Source organism: Nerophis ophidion, linkage group LG03, assembly GCF_033978795.1.
Source record: "Nerophis ophidion isolate RoL-2023_Sa linkage group LG03, RoL_Noph_v1.0, whole genome shotgun sequence".
Classification (NCBI taxonomy): Eukaryota; Metazoa; Chordata; class Actinopteri; order Syngnathiformes; family Syngnathidae; genus Nerophis; species Nerophis ophidion.
In genome coordinates, this window is record NC_084613.1 from 24,627,685 (window position 1) to 24,642,124 (window position 14,440).

A 14,440-nucleotide genomic window follows, 5' to 3' on the forward strand; every position below is an offset into this window, starting at 1 on the left:
GTACCTACTCCCAAAATGATCGTCAAAGATCTCCTATTAGACAGTTTTGCTGTGCTTTTTTTAAGGGTCTGTTGCAAAAAGTAGTAGTCAAAAATCCTTTAAATCAATGTTTATTTATATAGCCCCAAATCACAAATGTCTCAAAGGACTGCACAAATCATTACGACTACAACATCCTCGGAAGAACCCACAAAAGGGCAAGGAAAACTCACACCCAATGGGCAGGGAGAATTCACATTCAGTGGGACGCCAGCGACAATGCTGACTATGAGAAACCTTGGAGAGGACCTCAGATGTGGGCAACCCCCCCCCTCTAGGGGACCGAAAGCAATGGATGTCGAGCGGGTCCAACATGATACTGTGAAAGTTCAATCCATAGTGGCTCCAAGACAGCAGCGAGAGTCCCGTCCACAGGAAACCATCTGAAGCGGATCAGCAGCGTAGAGATGTCCCCAACCGATACAGGCGAGCGGTCCATCCTGGGTCCCGACGAGCGGTCCATCCTGGGTCTCGACTCTGGACAGTCAGTACTTCATCCATGGTCATCGGACCGGACCCCCTCCACAAGGGAGGGGGGGACATAGGAGAAAGAAAAGAAGCGGCAGATCAACTGGTCTAAAAAGGAGGTCTACTTAAAGGCTAGAGTATACAAATGAGTTTTAAGATGAGACTTAAATGCTTCTACTGAGGTAGCATCTCGAACTGTTACCGGGAGGGCATTCCAGAGTACTGGAGCCCGAACGGAAAACGCTCTATAGCCCGCAGACTTTTTTTGAGCTCTAGGAATCACTAATAAGCCGGAGTCTTTTGAACGCAGATTTCTTGCCGGGACATACGGTACAATACAATCGGCAAGATAGGCTGGAGCTAGACCGTGTAGTATTTTATACGTAAGTAATAAAACCTTAAAGTCACATCTTAAGTGCACAGGAAGCCAGTGCAGGTGAGCCAGTACAGGCGTAATATGATCAAACTTTCTTGTTCTTGTCAAAAGTCTAGCAGCCGCATTTTGTACCAACTGTAATCTTTTAATGCTAGACATGGGGAGACCCGAAAATAATACGTTACAGTAATCGAGACGAGACGTAACAAACGCATGGATAATGATCTCGGCGTCTCCAGTGGACAAAATGGAGCGAATTTTAGCGATATTACGGAGATGAAAGAAGGCCGTTTTAGTAACGCTTTTAATGTGTGACTCAAAGGAGAGAGCTGGGTCGAAGATAATACCCAGATTTTTTACAGAGTCACCTTGTTTTATTATTTGGTTGTCAAATGTTAAAGTTGTATTATTAAATAGAGGTCGGTGTCTAGCAGGACCGATAATCAGCATTTCCGTTTTTTTGGCATTAAGTTGCAAAAAGTTAGCGGACATCCATTGTTTAATTTCATTAAGACACGCTTCCAACTGACTACAGTCCGGCATGTTGGTCAGCTTTAGGGGCATGTAGAGTTGGGTGTCATCAGCATAACAGTGAAAGCTAATACCGTATTTGCGTATGACGTCACCTAGCGGCAGCATGTAGATGCTGAAGAGTACAGGGCCAAGGACCGAACCCTGGGGAACTCCACACGTTACCTTAACATAGTCCGAGGTCACACTGTTATAGGAGACGCACTGCATCCTATCAGTAAGATAAGAGTTAAACCATGACAGGGCTGAGTCTGACATACCAATTCGTATTTTGATACGCTCTAATAAAATATTATGATCGACGGTATCGAAAGCAGCGCTAAGATCGAGGAGCAGCAACATAGATGACGCATCAGAGTCCATCGTTAGCAATAGATCATTAGTCAATTTTGCGAGGGCTGTCTCAGTCGAGTGATTTGCCCTGAAACCGGATTGAAAGGTTTCACATAGATTGTTAAACGCTAAGTGCTCATTTAGCTGCTCCGCAACAATTTTTTCGAGGATTTTCGAAATAAAGGGAAGGTGAGACACCGGTCGGTAGTTTACCATGAGGTCAGGATCGAGGTTAGGTCTTTTAAGGAGAGGATGAATAACCGCTTTTTTGAATGCAACGGGAACAGTGCCCGAGGAAAGTGATAAGTTTATAATATTTAGCACTGATGGACCTAATAATACAAAAAGCTCCTTGATAAGTTTCCCAGGAAGTGGGTCAAGTAAACATGTTGTTTGTTTTATTCCATTTACACGTTGTAACAATCCTTCTAATGTTATTTCATCAAAACGAGAGAAACTATTTTGGATATTTGCAGTATCCGCCGTATATACAATCGTATCTGTGTTACTATAACCCCGTTGTAGCTGGGACGCATTGTCTTTAATCTCCTTTCTAATAAGTTCAATTTTCTTATTAAAGAACTTCATAAAGTCATCTGCCGAATGGGTGGAGCTACTGGAAGGAGTCCCTTGTTGGGTTAGCGATGCTACAGTACTAAACAAAAATTTTGGATCGTTTTTATTAATGCGGATGAGATTTGAGTAATAATTAGTTTTAGCTAAGGTAAGCATGCGTTTATAAGTTATTAAACTATCACTCCATGCTTGATGGTGCACCTCAAGTTTAGTCGTGCGCCATTTGCGTTCCAGCTTTCTACATAATAATTTCTGAGCTCTAGTTTCTTCAGTAAACCATGGCGTACGCCTATTTGGAGCCTTTTTTAACTTCAGCGGTGCTATACTATCAATGGTTTCGCGCAGGGCGTTGTTAAAGTTGTTAGTGAGGTTATCAATAGAGCCCACATACTTTGGGAACGGTGCCATTACCGAGGGCAGTAGTATTTTGACAGAAGTATTTTGCTGTTTTTAAGAATCTGCTTTTAAAACTAAATTGGAATATTCGTATGACATACATTTGTATTTTAGCTGTTTTAAATGGTTTGTTGCAAAAATAGTCAAAGAGCCTCTATGTGAAATGAGTATACTGTTGTTTTTAGGGATCTAATGCAAAAACAGTAGTCAAATATCCTCTATGTAAAATGAGTGTGCTGCTGTTACAAAGGACCTACTTTCAAAATGATAGTAAAAGTCCCTTAAAAAAAGAGGGCTCCGCTGTTTTTAAGGAACTATTGCAAAAAGTTAGTCAAAGTGTTCTGCTGTTTTAAGGCTCTATATCAGAGATCTTCTATGTCAGTGGTTCTCAAATGGGGGTACGTGTACCCCTGGGGGTACTTGAAGGTATGCCAAGGGGTACGTGAGATTTTTTAAAATATTGTAAAAATAGCAACAATCCAAAAATCCTTTATAAATATATGTATTGAATAATACTTTAACAATATATGAATGTAAGTTCATAAACTGTGAAAAGAAATGAAACAATATAGTGTTCAGTGTTGACAGCTAGATTTTTTGTTGACATGTTCCATAAATATTGATGTTAAAGATTTCTTTTTTTGTAAAGAAATGTTTAGAATTAAGTTAATGAATCCAGATGGATCTCTATTACAATCCCCAAAGAGGGCACTTTAAGTTGATGATTCTATGTGTAGAAATCTATTTTTATAATTGAATCACTTGTTTATTTTCCAACAAGTTTTTAGTTATTTTTATATCTTTTTTCCAAATAGTTCAAGAAAGACCACTACAAATGTATTTTGCACTTTTGTACAATTCAATAAATCAGAAATTGATGACATAGTGCTGTATTTTACTTTTTTATCCCATTTTTTTCAACCAAAAATGCTTTGCTCTGATTAGGGGGTACTTGAATTAAAAAAATGTTCACAGGGGATACATCACTGAAAAAAGGTTGAGAACCACTGTTCTATATAACCGCAAGTTTTAAAAGGTATGTTGCAAAACATTAGTCAGATATACCTTATTAGACAGGAGGGCTCTGTTATTTTAAGGACCTGTAGCAAAAACACTGTAGTCAAAGATCTTTCATGCGTAATGCTGTTCTTAAGGACCTTTACTGTAAAAACACTAGTCAAAGATCTTCTATTAGATACAGGGTTCTGCTGTTTTTAAGGACCTATTGCAAAAATGCAAATCAAAGATCCTCTATTAGACAGGAGGGCACAGCTATTTTTAAGGAACTACTGCACAAACACTGTTCAAAGATCCTCTAATTCGCTAATCCTTTAACGAATTGAGTTTCTGTTCTTAAGGACCTCCTTAAAAGATGCTTTATTTCAGTGGTTCTCAAGTGGGGGTACGCTTACCCCCGGGAGTACTTGAAGGTATGCAAAGGGATATGTGAGATTTTTCAAAAATATTCTAAAAATAGCAACAATTCAAAAATCCTTTATAAATATATTTATTGAATAATAATTCAACAAAATATGAATGTAAGTTCATAAACTGAAAAGAAATGCAACATTGCAATATTCAGTGTTAACAGCTAGATTTTTTTGTGGACATGTTCCATAAATATTGATGTGAAAGATTTCTTTTTTTGTGAAGAAATGTTTAGAATTAATTCCATGAATCCAGATGGATCTCTATTACAATCCCCAAAGAGGGCACTTTAAGTTAATGATTACTTTTATGTGTATAAAATCTTTATCTATAATTGAATCACTTGTTTATTTTTAAACAAGTTTTTAGTTATTTTAATATCTTTTTTTCCAAATAGTTCAAGAAAGACCACTACAAATTAGCAATATTTTGCACTGTTATACAATTTAATAAATCAGAAACTGATGACATAGTGCTGTATTTTACTTCTTTATCTCTTTTTTTTTTAACCAAAAATGCTTTGCTCTGATTAGGGGGTACTGGAATTTTAAAAGAAATTCACAGGGGGTACATCACTGAAAAAAGGTTGAGAACCACTGCTCTATTTGACACGACTACCAGGCTGTTTTTAAGAACCAACTAAAGAATGTGAACTCGTCAAAGAATCTCTCCAAATAACAGGAGTGCACGGCTCTTGTTAAGGATCTGCTTCTATATGAAAGAACGCTATTCAAAGATCCTCTTTTCTGTATAACAGCAAAAATAGCTGGTCAAAAATCCCTTGCAGTAATGAGAGTACATTTGTGTTTTTAAAGTTCCACTGCAAAAACCCCAGTCAAAGATCCTCTATATGACCAGAACCCTTTGCTATTTAAGGACTACTTGAGAGCTGCACTCTAGAATCTGCTGCAAAAACATTAGTCACGCCAAAGTTTTGTACTGAACTAAGAGGGCCGCCAGTTGAATCGCCCTGCTGTACTTACATCCTCATGTCCGTAGCTTAGCGAGTGCTTGTCGTACTTCCAGATGCACTCCTGGCTTCAACACAATTAACCAATCAGAGAGCTTCAAAGCTGAGCGCTATCTTTGATGCTCACGGATGGCGCACTTCAAGGTTTAAATCTTCAAAGAGATCTTGGTTGTCATAAGACAGAGGACACAGACAGCATTAGATAAAATATAACAAGATATGTGTGTGTGTGGGTGTGTGTGTGTGGGTGTGTGTGTGTGTGTGTGTGTGCAGCAAGGGCCTACGTTGTGGAAGTGACTCATATCAGCTTTGGTAACATAGTTGATGTAACGCTGCTTTGGCCTGACTACCTCCCACTAACACTTTCATGAGCATCATCTTCTTCTTGGACATCCTGCATCATCTCCTGCACATCAACAAACACACATACCGACTCACGACCTTTGACCTGCATCACAAAGAATGGTAATCAGAAAGTGTGATTGCTCCTGAAGTGGAAAGGTTTGACACAGGTCAAGGGATATTGTCCCATTGTTGTTATGGTAAACGAGCATGCGTCGCATGCATTCAAATGCGATGTGTACAAAGTACAGTGTGCAAGTATGGATCATTGACCAAAGAACTTTTTAGGGGGGGTCACCTGAAGATAACTGGCATGGCGCGCTGTTACCATCGGGTCAAAGGTCAACCCTCCATCGAGGCCATCACATGCACGAAGTGATGGGGATGTGAGTTTCTAATCTCACATCTCATTTTTAGATTCCACTCGGTCCAATGAGAGCACAGATATATGTGATGAACGAGTTCAGGCTGCACAAAAGAGGAGGAGCTTCATCTGAGTAGGGAAATAAAAGTGTGGGCACTCTGAATCGAGTTGTTAGTGAGACATTTGGAAAGAGTGGCGGGAAGGAACCTGGATCTGCATTACCACACACACGCACGTGAGCACCATCAGAGACTGCCTCCTTTCCAGCGATGGCCGCCGGCTGACCTCGGGGTAGAATAACATGCAAGAGCAGCGAGAGGAGCAGCCTCCAAGCCCCGCCTCCACTGCCAACCAAAGCTTGAGCGGGCTGAGGATGCTGACGAGGTGAGTGAAAGGTCGCGTGAAATCATACAGAGGGCGAGGTAGGTCAAAGACCGCGTTGTTACTCTCATTTATTTCTAAGTGAAACTCACATGGTCCTGATGCTGCATCTATTTCCATGGCGACATCGCTGTGGGAGTTTGTGTGTCTGTAACAACAGGTGTGATATCACAAAATGGAATGGTGAAAATGTCCACATAAGTCTCACAATAGTACGTTGATGCTTGATGGGTGTCCCACATCCACTGGGAATAAAAAAGATGCGCATGGAAGTCCGCTGAGGTGGCAGTGATCCCAGCGTCGTCTAATTATAGCTCCCATTAATGGATTGGCACCACCAGGAATTTTTAATCAGTAATTTTTAGATCCCGCCAGGAGAGATTAACTTTTGAGTATTCCCAGTCTTCAGGTTGGCGAGGATTACCTTGCACTTTTGCTTTGTCTTTGGGTTTTTTTTGTGTGTCGTTTTTTTTTACTTGACACTGTACCTTTACTGTTTGTTCCGTACTTCTATCCATCAGTAAGGTTTTGTATCTTCTCAAGCAAGTGGCCTGCAGATGGCAGAATCTACTCTTTAGAACCACACAATGTGACTGACACGAAGCTCAATCCTGTCAGTGTTAACAGTGTAATATGTTGGAACTGTCATTTTGATATCATAATGCACATAACAAATCAAGAGTTTCCATTCATCACTCCCATGATGCGTTGCATGCATCTGTCCTGTCCCATTGACAGCATCAATATTTTCATAAAAATAACTTACATTACCTCTTTGGTATTTAACATTTTTAAATTATGCCTCCTTTACTACCCTTCAGTTACTCAATTATGACTAATCACTTTCTAGTGTGTGTGTGTGTGTGTATTGGCCTGGCCTTTGCTGCCTTTGGAAGGCTACAGTCCAGGGTTTTCCTAAACAGGAATCTAACCATCTCCACCAAGACAGCCGTGTTTAAGGCAGTCTGCCTCTCCACGCTGCTTTATAGTTTCGAAACCTGGAAACCCTACCAGAGGCACATCCAGAGTCTTGAGGCCTTCCACATCCGCTGCCTCCAAAGGATCCTAGGTCTGACCTGGGAAGACAGGGTGCCCTACACTGAAATTTATGACCAGACCAACACGCCCAGCATCACAGCACTCTTTTGCCAAAAACACCTAAGATGGGTCGGACATGTGATCCGTATCCCAGCCCACCGCCTACCCCGTCAAATATTGTATGGCCAGCTTTCAGTCGGTCAAAGGTCTGGCGGGGGCCAGAAAAAACGGTACAAGGACCACATTAAAACTCTCCTGAAAAAGTGTGACATCAAACCACCAGCACTGGAGTCCCTGGCTGCTGACCGCCATACCTGGAGCTCTACCTGCCACCAGGGAATCACTCATCTTCAGGAGAAGTTCACAGAGCGGAGAGCACAGCGGCGTGCACAAAGACACCAACGTGCCACAGCACCAGCGACCATCACTGCTGCCTTCCCCTGCCCCTCCTGTGACAAAGTCTGTGGATCATGCATAGGCCTGAGCAGCCACCTGGCTATGCACAGGAGAAAGGCACAACAATAACCAATCCAATACTTCGTTTGGAGCAATGTCATCATCGACATCGATGGACTGCCATAAGCAAGCAAGTGTGTGTGTGTGTGTGTGTGTGTGTGTGTGTGTGTGTGTGTGTGTGTGTGTGTGTGTGTGTGTGTGTGTGTGTGTGTGTGTGTGTGAAGTATACATAGACCCATTTCATGGACTATATTTGTCTCTCACTGGCCCTCTTTCTATAAATGTTCTCTCAAGGGGAGGAGTTAGAAGAGCAGCTCAAAAAATGGAGACAAAGAAAAAAGATTTAAAGGAAGGACGGAAGAGGGAGAGAAAATAACAGATTCCAACTCCAGAGGGCAGCATTGCCATGCTGGAAGAACAGTTACAGAGGCAATAGATACACACAGATTACAGATAACCCTCTCAGTGGTTCTCAAATGGGGGTACGCGTACCCCTGGGGGTACTTGAAGGAATGCCAAGGGGTACGTGGGATTTAAAAAAAATATTCTAAAAATAGCAACAAGTAGAAAAATCATTTATAAATATATTTATTGAATAATACTTCAAAAAAATATGAATGTAAATTCATAAACTGTGAAAAGAAATGCAACAATGCAATATTCAGTGTTGACAGCTAGATTTTTTTGTGGACATGTTCCATAAATATTGATGTTAAAGATTTATTTTTTTGAGAAGAAATGTTTAAAATTAAATTCATGAATCCAGATGGATCTCTATTACAATCCCCAAAGAGGGCACTTTAAGTTGATGATTACTTTTATGTGTAGAAATCTTTATTTATAAATGAATCACTTGTTTATTTTTCAACAAGTTTTTAGTTATTTTTATATCTTTTTTCCAAACAGTTCAAGAAAGACCACTACAAATGAGCAATATTTTGCACTGTTATACAATTTAATAAATCAGAAACTGATGACATAGTGCTGTATTTTACTTCTTTATCTCTTTTATTCAACCAAAAATGTTTTGCTCTGATTAGGGGGTACTTGAAAAAAAAAATGTTCACAGGGGGTACATCACTGAAAAAAGGTTGAGAACCACTGCGTCTAGATCAGGGGTAGGGAACCTATGGCTCTACAGCCAGATGTGGCTCTTTTGATGACTGCATCTGCCTCTCAGACTAATCATAGCTGACGTTGCTTAACACAATAAGTAATGAATGATTCTACTGGTAATCAGTGTTAAAAATAACATTCATAATATAAAAAATTCTCATGTATTTTTATCCATCCATCCATTTTCTACCGCACTTGTTCAAGAAGTCAAGAATGGTTAATAAGTATTTTATTCATTATTAGTTAGCTTCAGAATAAAAATGTTATTAAAAAGAATAACACACGTGTTATACCCTAATGTTGGTTTTACATGAAAATGCACACATTTTGGATGTATTCAGTGTTAAAAAAATATTATATGGCTCTCACTGAAATACATTTTAAAATATTTGGCACCCCTGTTCTAGATATATAGAAATTTGTATTTACAACATTACTAATATATACATACTATGCAAATATAAAAAAGCTTGTTGTAAAAAATGAGTTGGAATTTCACAAGAAAAAGGTCACAATATCAAAAGAAAAACTTGGAATTTTGTCAGTATTATAATAAAAGTCATAATTTTACTCAATGCAAGTAAAAATTTTACGAGAAAAACTGAACATTTGTGTGGTGTTATGACGAAAGTTGGAATTTTATTCAATAACAGTCGCAATTTTACAAGAAAAGCTTAAGATTTTGGCAACTTTATGAAAAGAGTCATAATTTTACTCAACAAAAGTCACAATTTAATAAGTGAACTTTCAAATTTTGGCAATATAATAATAATAATCGGAATTTTACCTGGCAAAATTATGACAAAAGTCATAATTTTACTCAAAAAATGTCACTATTTTACAAGAACAAAAAAATTGGCAATATTGTGATACAAATCTGAATTTTATATGACAAATGTCACCATTGTGCATTAAAAAGTAATAATTTTACATTTAATCAATCATCAATCAAAGTTTACTTATGTATATATAGCCCTAAATCACAAGTGTCTCAAAGGGTTGCATAAAAAAGTAATACTTTTACGAGAAAATTTTGCAATATTACAGAAACAGAAAGAATATGAGAAATTGTTCCCAATTTTATAAGAAAAAGACTGCTTTTAGTTAATTTAAATTTTTAAATTTTTTTGTAATTGGTTTTTAATCTTCATTATTTACTTCAAGTTATAACACTATGTCTCTTTATACTTTTTTAAAAATATATTTATACATATGGGCCAAAGGAACCGCATTTCAATTTCTTACACACACGTTATTACATATGTTGGCCAGAGGGGGAGCATTTCAAATATTTACACACACTTGTTATTTCATATGTTGACTAAAATTGATTAACGCGGACCCGGACTTAAACAAGTTGAAAACCTTATTCGGGTGTTACCATTTAGTGGTCAATTGTACGGAATATGTACTGTACTGTGCAATATACCAATAAAAGTCTCAAAAGGGGAGCACTTTTAAAACCGACACACAGTCAATTTGAAAAAATCCCTCCTTTTTTGGGACCAACCTAATTTTGATAGATTTCACCACCAGAGGTGCAAATGAGACATTCTCCATTAGATGCAATGTTTTTTCTGTATTGGAACCATGATTTCGGTCCTAACTTGTTCACCGGTCCTCATATGGAAAGTACTTTTCCTGGTTGATGTCTCAAAGAGGGTAGAAATACAGGAGCACGCATGCACACACGCACACACACAGACACACACACACACACGCATGCACACACGCACACACACACACACACACACACACACACACACACACACGACTACAAAGGCTTTCATGTGTTAAAGGTTATCATGTCACAGTTGATTCTCTAGGGCCTTAATGTCATAGTTGACTCTTTGAGTTCTCATCTGGGAGTTGACTCTCAAGGCTCTTATGCTGTGGTTGACTCCGTCCCAAGTCGAAATTTCAACTGGAATGCCCCTCGAGGTCGGACTTCCTCCTCAGAAAGTCGGAACATTCTCAACACATCCGGATTCTAAGATGGCTGTTCTGAATGTAAATAAATAAATGATAAATGGGTTGCACTTGTATAGCACTTTTCTACCTTCAAGGTACTCAAAGCGCTTTGACACTACTTCCACATTTACCCATTCACACACACATTCACACACTGATGGAGGGAGCTGCCATGCAAGGCGCCAACCAGCAACCATCAGGAGCAAGGGTGAAGTGTCTTGCTCAGGACACAACGGACGTGACGAGGTTGAACCAGTGACCCTCGGGTTGCGCACGGCCACTCTCCCACTGCGCGACGCCGTCCCATAAACAACAATATAAGCTTCTATGATATCTATTTTTAGCGCTTCTGATCAGTTTTATCGCACAAAATCAGCCATATAGGATGTATTGTTGGACGATTATATACGATAGCAATACTGTAGTGTAAAGTATTTTTTTTATGTGGTATATCTGTGTTGGCTCTGCAATGAGGTGGCAATTTGCCCAGGGTGTACCCCGCTTTCTGCCCGACTGCAGCTGGGATAGGCTCCAGCATCCTGAGAGTGACAAGCGGTATAAAATGGATGGATGGATGGATGGATGGATGGTATACACATTGTACATCGCGAGCTATAGCGTCTGTTTGCTCTTCATCCGCTGCGTTTGAGGGTTGCAGAAAGAGTCTTTTCCCATAAGTTGTTTATATTCAGACAAGGCAAGCGCAAAAATAGCCATCTTGATTTACAATCTTATAACTAGACATTCGCAAATCGGCTGTGACTTCATTCCAGGTTCCTACTTTGAAAATCCCAGGTGAATGAAATGCACCATTAGTTGACTCTCAATAGTCTCATGTATCTCAAGTTCTAATGATTGAATCTGAAGAGGTTCATGTCCTATTTGAAAGAGATTTATGTCACTCATGCTGTAGTTGACTCTCTGGACTCGCATGTCATAGTTAGGTTGACTCACAAGGCTTTCATGTCGACCTTGTTTTAATGGTTGACTCTCGACGCTCTCATATTGTAGTTGACCCTTTAAGATTCTTATGCTAGTTGACTTTCTGATCTCTTGTGCCACAGTTAACTCTCAAGGGTCTCACATCCCTCATTTTCTTGTTGTTGACTCTTTAGGCTCTCTTGTTGTTTCTGATTCTCAAGGGTCTCATGTCACAGTCAACTCTCAATGGTCTCATGGTTCTTATGTCGTAACAATTGACTCTTAAGGCTCTCATATTGTAGTTGATTCTCAAGGTTCTTTTGCTGTAGTTGAATTTCTGAGCCCCCGTACCAGAACTCTCAAGGGTCTTCTGTCTCTTGTCTTGTTATGGTTGACTTTTCGTGTTGTATCTGACTCAGCTCTAATGTCAAAGTTAAACAGCAAGACTCTCATGTTTCTCAGGTTGTAACAAATGACTCTTGAGGCTCTCGTAAAGTATCTACTTTTAAAGTATCTCATGTTGTTGCCTCCAATTTTTTTTGTTGACTCTTGAGGCTCTCATGTCATTGTAGGCTTACATGCCATGGTTGACTCTCGAAGCTCTCATATTGCAGTTGACATTTTAAGATTCTTATGCTACGTAGTTGACTTTCTGATCCCTTATGCCGAAGTTAACTCTCAAGGGTCTCACATACCTCATCTTGTTGTGGTTGACTCTTAAAACTCTCATGTTGTTTCTTTTATGTCTTAGTTGACTTTCAAGGGTCTCATGTTTCTCCATGTCGTAACAGTTGACTCTTAAGGCTCTCATTCTGTAGTTGATCCTCAAGGTCCTTAGGCTGTAGTTGACTTTCTGAGCCCCCATTCCGCAGTTAACTCTCGCGGGTCTTCTGTCTCTCATCATGCTGTGGGTCTTGTCTTGTATCTGACTCAGCTCTCATGTCTTAGTTGACTCTCTAATGTCAAAGTTAAATCTCAAGAGTCTCATGTTTCTCATGTCGTGACAAATGACTATTGAGGCTCTCTTACAGTAGCTATTTCTCAAGCATCTCATGTTGTTGCCTCCAATGTTTTTTAGTTGACTGTTGAGACTCTCATGTCATTGTAGGATTCCTTGCCATGGTTGACTCTCTAGGCTCTCATATTGTAGATAAAAGCATGCAAACAGAGAATTATTAAAATTCACAACAATAAGCTACACTGACGTCTTGACATCCAGTAATAAGTCTGAATTGTTGTGACCCAGTAGGGTGGTTGCTATGACAGCAGCTCCTTAGTCACCCGGGAAACCGACACGACTAATGATTGACTCAACGAGCACGTGGCTCCGCCTCAGTTTGGGTCTTTAATTGGATCCATAATGCAGCAGCATGGGCCTTGAAGTGTTAATGAGGAGTATTCAAGGATGTTGGAGTGCACGACGGCTCCCTTTATGTGGAAGAGGGCTGTAGCGAAGTGAGCCCTGACAAAGGCGGCGAAGGGATGGGGCGGGGCATGCAAGGGTGAGGTCGGTTTTGGGTCCGGACTCTCCCACACCAGAGCGGCCAAGTCTGCAGGTCAGAGCGCTTCCTGTCAGGTTGTATGACACTGCATGAAAACGTGCATGTTTGTTTGATTGATTGATTGATTGACTGACTGATTGGAGTCAACAATGATTTTGATGTGAGGTCATGTGTTTATTTGAAAAAGCAATAGGAGTGATTGTTGCCTTTCCTCGTGCTAAATTTTATTTTATCTCAGCAGTTGGTGAGGAACAACCTGGAGCGTGACTCCTTGCAGCGGTCGCTCATCATGGACACTTTTTTCCGTCGTCACTTTAGGAAAAAAGCAGGGGTCCTGCAGGGGAACGTGGCATCCAAAGCCCACCGCCAGAGAAGAACCAGCATGGTTGTCTTGACCGGCAAAGTCCGTAGGACGTCAAGCGTTGGCTTGCCCTCCTCCACCTTGACTCAGCGGCGGCGCTCCAGTGTCCACCTGCAGGGGTCACTGCCGGGAGACGAGGGTGCTGGAAAGAGTTGTAGACGCACCTTAAGTACAGCGAATGGGCGCAGGCGCTCCAGCACCACCACCCCCAACGTCAACCCTCGCTTTGCCGTAACCCGCAAGTTGCGCACCATAGACACGCCCCTGGTGGGCCCCTCCATCCTACTGGCCAGTCTCATCCAGATGGCTGAAGAGGATGAGGAGGAGGAGGATGCGGTAGGAGCACAGCATGTGGAACTAAAGGGCGAGCCCAACAACGGCAGCCAATCAGACGCAAACAAGCTGTTTGAAGGAGAGGAGAACATCACGTCCTCGCCCTCTTCATCTTCTTCTTCTGTCTCCTTGGAGACATCACGAGCGCTGACATGGGCCCCTCGTTGCCTGCGCAGGAACTCATCTCAGGTGTTTGCAGGAGACTCCACCCCCAATGACCGCCCCTTTGCTGTAAGGAGGCGGAGGAGAGTGTCCACCGTCTCTAAGCCCCGTCGCAGGAGTTCTGTCTACTACATCAACCACCCGGCCCATTGCGGGGGCCTGGAGGACTGGAGCATCCTTCTGTCGTATGTAAACTGCGAGCTCCTGATGACCACATGGTCATGTTAATTCTTGACCTTGCATACTTAACACGCTAATTTGAGTGTCAACAGTCTTGGACCTGCGAGGAGACAATCTGTTCGGGACATGTTGAGGCAACATGTTTAAAACTCAACATGTTTTATGGACCAGACAACATTTGTCCTCTTGTTCTTTC

The 14,440-nt window shown here is 40.9% G+C and overlaps 2 protein-coding genes across 2 annotated transcripts in view; both read left to right on the forward strand.

Moving 5' to 3' along the window:
* The first annotated feature begins 5,985 nt into the window (after positions 1-5,985).
* LOC133549347 (diacylglycerol kinase zeta-like) overlaps positions 5,986-14,440 on the forward strand; it is a 29,558-nt gene continuing 21,103 nt past the window's right edge. Inside the window, exon 1 of the mRNA XM_061894683.1 lies at positions 5,986-6,207. Coding sequence (XP_061750667.1) covers positions 6,125-6,207 — 83 coding nt within the window. The 5' untranslated portion in view covers positions 5,986-6,124. The remainder of the gene's footprint in view (positions 6,208-14,440) is intronic.
* Positions 9,908-14,430, forward strand: LOC133549349 (uncharacterized). The gene has a single exon (XM_061894686.1). It carries the CDS (start codon positions 13,498-13,500, stop codon positions 14,290-14,292), a length of 795 nt encoding a protein of 264 aa, XP_061750670.1. The 5' UTR covers positions 9,908-13,497; the 3' UTR covers positions 14,293-14,430.

Excerpts from the sequence above, each read along its gene's own strand:
- LOC133549349 (XM_061894686.1), top strand. The coding sequence starts at position 13,498 with ATGGACACTTTTTTCCGTCGTCACTTTAGGAAAAAAGCAGGGGTCCTG.